A 10,786-nucleotide genomic window follows, 5' to 3' on the forward strand; every position below is an offset into this window, starting at 1 on the left:
CCATGCATGGATCTTCATGTCAGCAGAAGAGAAAAATAACACATCTATTTTTATATTAGTTGGAATTCTGAAGGCACAGCAGTGAGCCACTCTCATTGAATGTTTGCCACACTTCTACTATATGGGGGTATTTGATTGCAAGCTTGCACTGCCACCTCCTGTTGAAGATATATAATAATAATAGTAGTAATTTCATATAATTTCAAGATACTTTGTTATCTAGGCAGATACACCTTTATCTAATTTAAATTACTACCAGTACCAGTAAAAAATGTCTGTTGCTTTGAAAATATTTTCAGAACAATATCTCATAGGATAATTTAATTATATTTGGCACTTTAAACATTTACTTGGGTATGCCTAATTACTATTACCTAGTCAGGGAAAACAAATAGTAGAAATACCCTTTCAGATCACACATCTGTAAATGTGACAGATTTTAGGACTAAGCTATCATGGCTTTTTTTCCTTTAGCATTTTTAATTTTGCGTGTTGTTTGTCATAGTATGTTCATGATGCTTATACATGTGGTCCTCACTTAGCAACCACAGTTGGGACCATCAACTCAGTTATTAAGCAAAGTGATTGCTCAGTTAAACCAAAACTGTGCTGATGATCTTACAGTACTTCAGTTTTCCTTTGCTTTATCATGAAGTTCAAAAATGTGAGACAGTCATAAAGTGACTTTTTCATAATTGTTGTAACTGGGTCTAAATGATTACCTATAGCTAGAGTTGGAAAAGACCATTAGGCTCTGCAGTGTTTGTTTGTTTGTTGGTTGGTTGGTTGGTTGGTTGGTTGATTGGATTTGTATGCCGTCCCTCTCTGTGAACTCGGAGTATAATCCCTACTTAATTTAAGAAATTAAATTACAGTATTACGAAAGAATACTGGGGATACTACAATGGTCATCAGTGTGAAAAACAGTCATAAGTTATTTTTAAATCTAAGATACATATTGTAGAACTCCAGCTTTTCATTCTTTCTTCTAGGATTCCAATTTCCTTATTTCCTTCAAATCTAACTGTATCCCAGCGACCGATTAGGTCCCACAGAGTGGGCCTTCTCCGGGTCCCGTCAACTAAACAATGTCGGTTGGCGGGCCCCAGAGGAAGAGCCTTCTCTGTGGTGGCCCCGGCCCTCTGGAACCAACTCCCCCCGGAGATTAGAACTGCCCCTACTCTCCTTGCCTTTCGTAAGCTCCTTAAGACCCACCTTTGTCGTCAGGCATGGGGGAACTGAGACATCTCCCCCGGGCATTTACAATTTATGAATGGTATGTCTGTATGTATGTTTGTTTAGAAAATGGGGTTTTTAAAATATTTTTAAATAGTAATTTAGATTTGTTGTAAATTGTTTTCACTTTGTTGTGAGCCGCCCCGAGTCTGCGTAGAGGGGCGGCATACAAATCTAAATAATAAATAATAAATAAATAATAAATTTATAATAATCTAAGAGCATTGAACCTGTAGCCCTGCAGGTGTTGCCAATTTAAAACTTCAGCAATTCCAGCCAGCAGGCCTAAAAAAGAAGGAATGCCAACATTATAGTTTAGCAGGATTTTTTGTGGGCATTCTCCACTCCAGCTGTAATTCATAGCAGAAGAACCAGCAATTACTTGGAAAAGTTCCATAGAACATGGCACTGAAAATGTTCAGCGAGCTAAGTAATATTATCCCAACTAAGTAACAATATCCCAACTATAAAGAAATATGTTGAAAATAAATAATAATCACTGTTTTTCAGCACTGAAGAAATGTGAAGTTAATACGCATATTAACTACAAGCCACCTAACTTATCAACTTCTCATCTGCAGATACAAAGGTAATTTTTAACTATGCGCCGTGTAATGTGTAGCAGGGATATGTAACTCAAGGTATGGTTCTATAGGTTTCCAGATATTCCTTGAAGTTCTGAAATTACTGTCTATTACAGCATCTCCTATTCCCTTGTAACTGCCATATGCAATGACTATTGGCAAATGCCTTGCTTTCAATTTAGATTGGTAGCATGTTTTCACATTGGGGATGCCTAAGTTTCAATGACTTCTATAAATACAGTAGATATAAGCAGTCCTCAACTTATGACCAGTCAAAGTTCCTGTGCACCTCTCCCCCCCTAAAAAAAGATACTTATGATCTATTTCCAAAATTCTGAGGGTTGTCCCCTGCAATACCCTGTTTGGTGCTCAGCAACCAACCTTCATTTATGGCTGTTGGTAGCATCCTGTAGTCACTGCAAAATCTGGTGTTTACTTTGAGTTTTAGGTTTGCCTAATGACTGCGGTGTTTGCTTAATGATCTGATTGGACACATGACTTGAGTTACGACCCCTACAATATATGACATAATGACCAGGCTCCATTACTTTTGTACGTCAAGGACTACTTGTATTTATTATTTATTTAAAATAAATAAATAAATAATAAATAAACTACTTGTATTATATGGATTTTTCTATTTTTTCAGTACCAGATAAAATTGATATTACACATGTGAATATTGAACAAAAGAAAAAGATGATGTACTATAACTTACCATTTTAGAGATGTTAAATACATTATGAGACAGGAACTTGTTATCTACCTCATCGTCAACTATGACAAAATCTATGAAAAAATAAGTGTTTATGATCCTGTAGGTTAAGTCAGTGTTTCCCAACCATGGCAACTTGAAGATATTTGGACTTCAACTCCCAGAATTCCCTGGCTGGGGAATTCTGGGAGTTGAAGTCCAAATATCTTCAAGTTGCCAAGGTTGGGAAACACTGGGTTAAGTAATGCTCCTATGCTGTACTCTTCTGTTACTGTCCAGGCCATTCAGTATCACAGATAGGGAGCAGCCTATATTCGTATGTGCTCTGAGATTGATTGCATTCTATTGCTTTCCTCCATAAATGCAAACTATTTATTTGTTCAGAAAAAAGAGGGTTCTACTAAAGCGCTATAGTAGGATGGGATTTATATCTGTGTAAGAACAATTCCTTTGTAATAGGTTTATATTAATCCTGCATTTTGTTTTCATAGTGGCCATACTGTGTCTATGCTCACAAACTGGAGACATATCCCTCTAGTGCTTTTGTTCTTCTGCATTTAGTGTTTGGAGACATGCTATCCCACCTTATATATGACCTTTACTCTTTAAGACTCTTGATAAATGTCATGTATAATAATAATTAATAATAATAATTTATTGGATTTGTATGCCGCCCCTCTCCATAGACTCGGGGTGGCTAACAACAATAATAAAAACATGCACAATCCAATAATAAAAAACAACTAAAACCCCTATTATAAAACCAAACATATACACAAACATACCATGCATAACTTGCAATGGCCTAGGGAGAAGGGCTATTTCAACTCCCCCATGCCTGGCGGTATAAATGAGTCTTGAGTAGTTTACGAAAGACAGGGAGGGTGGGGGCAGTTCTAATCTCCGGGGGGAGTTGGTTCCAGAGGGCCGGGGCCGCCACAGAGAAGGCTCTTCCCCTGGGGCCCGCCAAACGACATTGTTTAGTCGACGGGACCCGGAGAAGGCCAACTCTGTGGGACCTTATCAGTCGCTGGGATGTATGATGTAAGATATAATCATGGTATAAATCACGATCATATCCCTTATCCATTATGTTTTTTCGAGCTAATAATAATTCACATCACAGGAATATATTTAAACTCTTGATTATTTTGGTATTCCATTTCTGTACCTTTTCCTGCTCTATTGTAGCATAGAGCTGGAAGGGACCTTGAAGATCTTCTAATCCAGTCCCTGCTGAACTAGAAACTGAACTGGAAAGCAGTAGTTGTTTCAGATAAGTGGCTGTCTAGCCTCTTCTTTAAAACCTCCAGTGATATAGTGCCCACAATTTCTGAAGACAGGCTGTTCCACTAGTTAATTGTCCTCACCGTTAGGAAGTTTCCCCCTTAATTCCAGGTTGCTTTTCTCTTTCATTAGTTTCCAGTTTCTTGTCTAGTCCTGTGATGCTTTGGAGAATAATTTGTCCCCCATCTTCTTTGTGGCAGCCCTTCAAATACTGGAATGCTAGAATAGAATAGAATAGAATTTTTATTGGCCAAGTGTGATTGGACACACAAGGAATTTGTCTTGGTGCATATGCTCTCAACGTACATAAAATAAAATATACATTTGTCAAGAATCATGTGGTACAACACTTAATGATTGTCATAGGGGTCAAATAAGCAATGAAGAAGCAATATTAATAAAAATCTTAGGATATACGCAACAAGTTACAGTCATACAGTCAACATGGGAGGAAATGGGTGATAGGAATGATGAGAAAAACTAGTAGAATAGAAGTGCAGATTTAGTAGAAAGTCTGACAGTGTTGAGGGAATTATTTGTTTAGTAGAGTGATGGCTTTTGGAAAAAAACTGTTCTTGTGTCTAGTTGTCTTGGTATGCAGTGCTCTGTAGCGACGTTTTGAGGGTAGGAGTTGAAACAATTTGTGTCCAGGATGTGAGGGGTCAGTAAATATTTTACCCGCCCTCTTTTTGGCTCGTGCAGTACAGTGATCCCCCGATCATTGCGAGGGTTCCGTTCCAGGACCCCTCGCAATGATCGGTTTTTCGCGAAGTAGCGCTGCGGAAGTAAAAACACCATCTGCGCATGCGCAGATGGTGTTTTTACTTCCGCAGCAGCAGCGAGGAGCCGAAGATTGGGGTTTCCCCGCCGCCCACGCAGACTCCTCGCTGCCGCTCGCCCGCCCTTCGCCCGCCCACGCCGTTCGCTCGCGTCGCTTCCCAGCTGAGTCCTGAAGCCAATTCGCTTCAGGACTCAGCTGGGAAGCGGCGCGAGCGAACGGCGTGGGCGGGCGAAGAGCGGGCGAGCGGCGCGCGGGCAGGCAGGCGGCGGACAAGCCGTTCGCTCGCGCCGCTTCCCAGCTGAGTCCTGAAGCCAATTCGCTTCAGGACTCAGCTGGGAAGCCGCGCGGCTGTTTTAAAACGTCACCGCCGGCATGGGGGGCTTCCTAGCAGCCCCCCAAACCCGGGTTGGGGGTCCGGGGGGTGCTGGCAAGCCCCCCATGCCTGCGGCGACGTTTTAAAACAGCCGCGCGGCTTCCCAGCTGAGTCCTGAAGCGAACTTCCGCGTTTGGCTTCGGGACTCAGTTGGGAAGCCGCGCGGCTGTTTTAAAACGTCGCTGCCGGCATGGGGGGCTTGCCAGCACCCCCCCGAACCCGGGTGGCTGGGCGAGCAGTGAGCGAAGGGCGGGTGGCCGGGCGAAGGGCGGGCGAGCGGCGAATGGCGGGCAAGCGGGTGCTGGGGGGGGCTTCTCGCCCTCCCGCCAGCAAGAGGGGGAAGACCCAGGGAAGCCGCCCAGCAGCTGATCTGTCCGGCGCCATCTACGCATGCGTGGCCATAAAAAAAGGGCGCGCATGCGCAGATGGTGTTGTTACATCCGGGTTAAAAAATCGCGATTTAGCCCGTTCGCAATGATCGGGATCGCAATACCCGGGGGATCACTGTATACAGGTCCTCAATGGAAGGCAGATTGGCAGCAATTGTTTTTTCTGCAATTCTGATTATCCTCTGAAGTCTGTGTCGGTCCTGTTGGGTTGCAGCACCAAACCAGACAGTTATAGAGGTGCAGATGACAGACTCAATGATTCCTCTATAGAACTGAATCAGCACTCCTTGGGCAGTTTGAGCTTCCTGAGCTGGCGCAGAAAAAACATTCTTTGTTGTGCTTTTTTGATGATGTTTTTGATGTTAGGTGACCATTTTAGGTCTTGAGATATGATAGAACCTAGAAATTTGAAGGTCTCTACTGTTGATACTGTGTTGTCTAGTATTGTGAGGGGTGGAAGGGTTTCTCTTAAAGTCTACCACCATTTCTACGGTTTTGAGTGTGTTCAGTTCTAGATTGTTCTGGTCACACCACAAGGATAGTTGTTCAACTTCCCGTCTGTATGCAGATTCATCATTGTCTCGAATGAGTCCGATCACTGTTGTATCATCTGCAAACTTCAGTAGTTTAACAGATGGATCGTATGAGATGCAGTCATTAGTGTATAGAGAGAAGAGAAGTGGTGAGAGTACACAGCCTTGGGGGGCACCTGTGCTAATTTGTACATATATCTGATGTGATTTTTCCTAGCTTCACCTGCTGCTTCCTGTCTGTTAGGAAGCTTGTGATCCACTTACAAGTGTGTTCAGGTACCGCTAGCTGATTTAGTTTGGTTAAGAGAATGTCCGGTACGATGGTATTGAATGTTGAACTGAAGTCCACAAAGAGGACCCTGGCGTAGGTCATTGGAGATTCAAGATGTTGAAGGATGTAGTGTAGAGCCATATTAACAGCATCATCTGTTGATCTATTTGCTCGGTATGCAAATTGCAGGGGGTCTAACAGTGGATCCGTGATGGCTTTCAAATGGAACATCACTAGCCTTTCAAAGGTTTTCATAACTACAGATGTTAGAGCAACTGGTCTGTAGTCATTCAGTTCCTTGAAGGAGGGCTTCTTTGGCACTGGGATGATAGTCGAGCGTTTGAAGCAGGAAGGAACATAGCACAACTCTAGTGATTTGTTGAAGATTTGGGTGAAGATGGGGGCCAATTGGTCAGCACAGACTTTTAAGCAAGAAGGAGTTATCTTGTCTGGGCCTGGTGCTTTTCCAGGCTTCTGTCTGAGAAATAGATCTTTCACTTCCTTTTCTGTGATCACTAGGGGTTGTAAACACAATGGGATGGGTTCAATTGTAGAAGATTTAGCTGTTGTTGGTGTGTCTGGGATGGAGGTTGTGCACATAAGTGGTTCAGGTTTCTACTATCATGTTACCCCATATCTTTTCTTTAGATTAGACAAACCCAAAACCTGCAGTCATTCTTTATATATTTTAGTCTTTAGGCCTTTACAGTGATCCCTCGAGTATCGCGAGGGTTACGTTCCAAGACCTCTCACGATAATCGATTTTTTGCGATATAGTGGTGCGGAAGTAAAAACACCATCTGCGCATGCGCGTCCTTTTTTCAATGGCCACGCATGCGCAGATTTATTTTTATTTATTTTATTTATTTATTACTTAGATTTGTATGCCGCCCCTCTCCGAAGACTCGGGGCGGCTCACAACATGTAGAAACAAATCATAAGTAAACAGACAAATTTAAAAATATTTAAATATTTTTTTAAAACCCTATATGCTAACAGACGCACACACAGACATACCATGCATAAATGGTGGAGCCAGTGGCTGGGGAGGTGGATTCGCCGCCCCCACCAGCCCTTCCTGCTCTGGGTCAGAGCCGCGGAAACCTTCGGCTCGCCGAGGCTGCGTCTGACCCCTTCGTTTGTATTGCAGCGAAGGAGGCGAAGCAAGGCTCCAAGCTCGCCTGCCGCTGCCGCCGCTACGCCTCTGCCGCCTCAGCCACCCCCTTTGCTCTGCAGGGACCTCTCATGCCACGATCTCCCTCTCTCGCCCTCCCCGCGCTTCTCCTCGGCGGCGGCCAAGCGGCAGGCTTAATGGGAGACCAAAGGCGAAAAAAGAAAAGAAAAAAAAATCCCCAAAAGAGGCAGGCACAAAGCGGGGGCACAAGGGGAGCTGCCCGGCAGAGGTTGCTTTTTTTCTTCTCATGGGCAAGTGGAGGGGAGGAGAGAGAAGGAAAGAGAGAGAAGGAAAGAAAGAGATGAGAGAGGGAGGAAGAGAGTGTGAGAGAGGAAGAAAGAGAGAGAGAAATGATAGAAAAAAGGGGAGAAAAAAGAGAAATGAGAAAATGATTGAAGCAGAGAATGACAGGAAAGAAAAAGAAAGAGACAGAGAAGTGACTCTTGGTGATGACGTATGACGTCATCGGGTGGGAAAAACCGTGGTATAGCAAAAAAACCGTGGAGTATTTTTTAATTAATATTTTCTGAAAAACCGTGGTGTAGCGTTTCGCGAAGATCGAGATTGCGAAAATTGAGGCATCACTGCATATCCTTTTTCAGTTGGTACAATGAAAACTATATTATAGAAAATATAGGCGTGCATAGGTTTGTACAGAGGAATTATAAAGTTAGCATTTTTACTTTGAGTCTCCTAATGATCTATAATTGTATCAATTTTGTATTATTCATAACTGCCACAAATGCAGTCGGTACCTTCATTGTATTAGCCAGTTTAACTTCAAGATTTTTTTTCTTGGTTTGTTACAATCTAGTCCAGTGATGGTGAATCTTTTTTTCTTCAGGTGCCGAAAGAGTGTGCATACGGACTATCGCACATGCGCGAGTGCCCATGCCCATAATTCGATGCCTAGGGAGGGTGAAATCAGTTTTCCCACCCCCTGGAGGCTCTCTTCAGGCTGGAAATGGCCTGCTTCCCAACTTTTGGTGGGCCCAGTAGGCTTGTGTTTCGCCCTCCCTAGGCTCCAAAGGCTTCCCTGGAGCTGGGGGAGGGTAAAAACGCCCTCCCCATCCCCCAGGAGGCTCTCTGGAAGCCAAATCACCCTCCCAGAGCCTCTGTATGAGCAAAAAATCAGCTGGCCAGCATACACATGCACATTGGAGCTGAGCTAGGGCAACTGCTCGCATGCCAGCAATTATGGCTCTGTGTGCCACCTGTGGCACCCATGCCATAGGTTCACCATCACTGGTCTAGTCAGATTCATCAAGGTGTTAGTGAAGTTAGAGATTTTTTCCTGAGGGTACATCAATTATACTTCCTAAATTTGAATTGTGTTCAGTAGATTTAAACCAGTCCTTTCAATGGCTTTTGATTTTGTTCACTCTCAGTTGCTTACTATAATCTTCAAATTTCACCAACTCATTGCTTTCTCCCAAGTCAAATTCATACATTCAAACCAATAGAAATCCTTAAAGATCTTCATTTCTTACTTTGATCCATTGAGAAACTGCCTTTTAATATTTACTTTGCTTTCTGTATTTTAGCCAGGTAGCTATTGACAAAAACACAGCCCATGACCACTACATTTACTCAAAAGCCTTTAGCTAGAAACTTTTTAAAAGGTTGTCTTCAGGTTTTGTGATTGTTAGTGGTATCAGAAAACTCTAAAAGTGGTCGAGACAAGATTTATCTGAAAAATGCCAATTTTTATGCAGTAAATCTTCCTCTTTGTTCCTATTTCCTCTTTCTTTAATTCCTCTTACCACTTTCCATGAAACAGCTGTTAATATAACTGGCTTATAATTCCTTTTTTTAAATGGCTGGCTTCTACTGGGACTGAGTTTGATTTGAGCATTGGTAAATTAATGAAACCATTGTGTTCTGTTGGGCTCTCTGGTAGAATCCTCCCGAAAATTCACAGGTACACATTTCAGACACACACACGTTTGAAAATTCAAAACAATGTTCTTTATAATGAAAATTCACTTAAACTAAGCCCTCTTTTTGTATAGCAAAGAGCACTCGTCTCCAAACAAACTGGTAATTTGTACAAGTCCTTTATCAGTTCTGTGATACTTAGCTTGCAGCTGTGAGGCAATTCACAGTCCTTCTTCTTTCACAAAGTGAAACACACTTTGCTCTGGTTTAGTTTCAAAGCGGGGAAAAATCAGCACACAAAGGTCAAAGTCAGCAAGGCACAATGATCAGATAATCCTCCACAATGGCCAAACCCACAGGCTGCTATTTATAACAGCCTCACTAATTACCACAGCCCCACCCAACCACAGGTGGCCTCATTTTCTTTGATAATAATCTCTCAGTTGTTGCTGCCTATGCATCGCTGTCCGCATGTGTGGCTGTATCATTAACTCTTGTTCCGAATCTAAGGAGGAGCTAGATAATTGATCTCCTTCTGAGCTGTCTGCCACACTCTCCTCCTCCCTGTCACTCATGTCTTCTTGGTCAGAGGAGCCTTCATCAGCAGATTCCACGGGGAGCAAAACAGGCCTGCAGCATGTGGATGTCTCCCCCACATCCACAGCCCTTGGGGCAGGAGCTGGGCCAGAGCTAGCCACAACACATTGTGAAAGAATTCCAGCAACAATTATTTATCAAAATTAAGTTCTACTTGTAATAAAAATAATGTTCGTATTCTTGAATTTTTTTTCTCCTGCCTGTGCAGTGTAATGCGCTTGAAACTATTCTATTTTTGGCATAACATAATTTCCATCTATCTTTTGTTTTTTTGAAAACAAGCTAGTCTGGTTTCAGAATATTTGCCTGTAGCTTTCGTAGAACAGTTCCCCCATTATCAACTTTCACACTTTCAGAAATAACACAAGTGACAGATTGCTGTAACTGAACACTGAACACCTAATAGCAGCAACCTTTCACTTAGGCAACTACAAAAAGAAAAATTATCTGGTTCTTGCCAAAATTATCCATGTCTATCCCACCTCACAGTAAATAGAACAATTGATGATTTTTGTCCTGCTGGCTGGTGACTCTGGATGGATGAAATATGAATACAGGGAAATCTACCAATCACTGCTCTTATATTGTCCCAGAGTTAATTTGTAAGGATGCGATCACTCTCAAACCCTGTTATTTAAGCAGATTAGAACTTGGCCATCGGACAGTACAGATTATATCTGGGGGCTAGACATACATATGAAAATGAGGCATGTAATATTGAGCAGCACAGAATCTATTAGTTCAAGGAAAGGAATCAGATATTGTATCCTAAAACATCTTTTCTAGATATCTCTGGCTGTGTAAGAATGTTCAATTCATTGAGGGGTTTAAAATCAGTACAGTAATACCTCGCCTTACGAACCTAATTGGTTCCAGGGGGAGGTTCGTAAGACGAAAAGTTTGTAAGACAAAACATTGTTTCCCATAGGAAACAATGTAAAATCAATTAATCTGTGCAACGGGGGGAA

At 42.4% G+C, this 10,786-nt stretch overlaps 1 protein-coding gene across 2 annotated transcripts in view; it reads left to right on the forward strand.

Moving 5' to 3' along the window:
• USP53 (ubiquitin specific peptidase 53) overlaps positions 1-10,786 on the forward strand; it is a 51,019-nt gene that overhangs the window by 33,404 nt on the left and 6,829 nt on the right. For both annotated transcript variants that reach the window (XM_070757667.1, XM_070757668.1), the window contains one exon: positions 1,747-1,825. In XM_070757667.1, coding sequence (XP_070613768.1) covers positions 1,747-1,825 — 79 coding nt within the window. The remainder of the gene's footprint in view (positions 1-1,746; positions 1,826-10,786) is intronic.

This window comes from Erythrolamprus reginae, chromosome 7, assembly GCF_031021105.1.
Source record: "Erythrolamprus reginae isolate rEryReg1 chromosome 7, rEryReg1.hap1, whole genome shotgun sequence".
Taxonomy (NCBI): domain Eukaryota; kingdom Metazoa; phylum Chordata; class Lepidosauria; order Squamata; family Dipsadidae; genus Erythrolamprus; species Erythrolamprus reginae.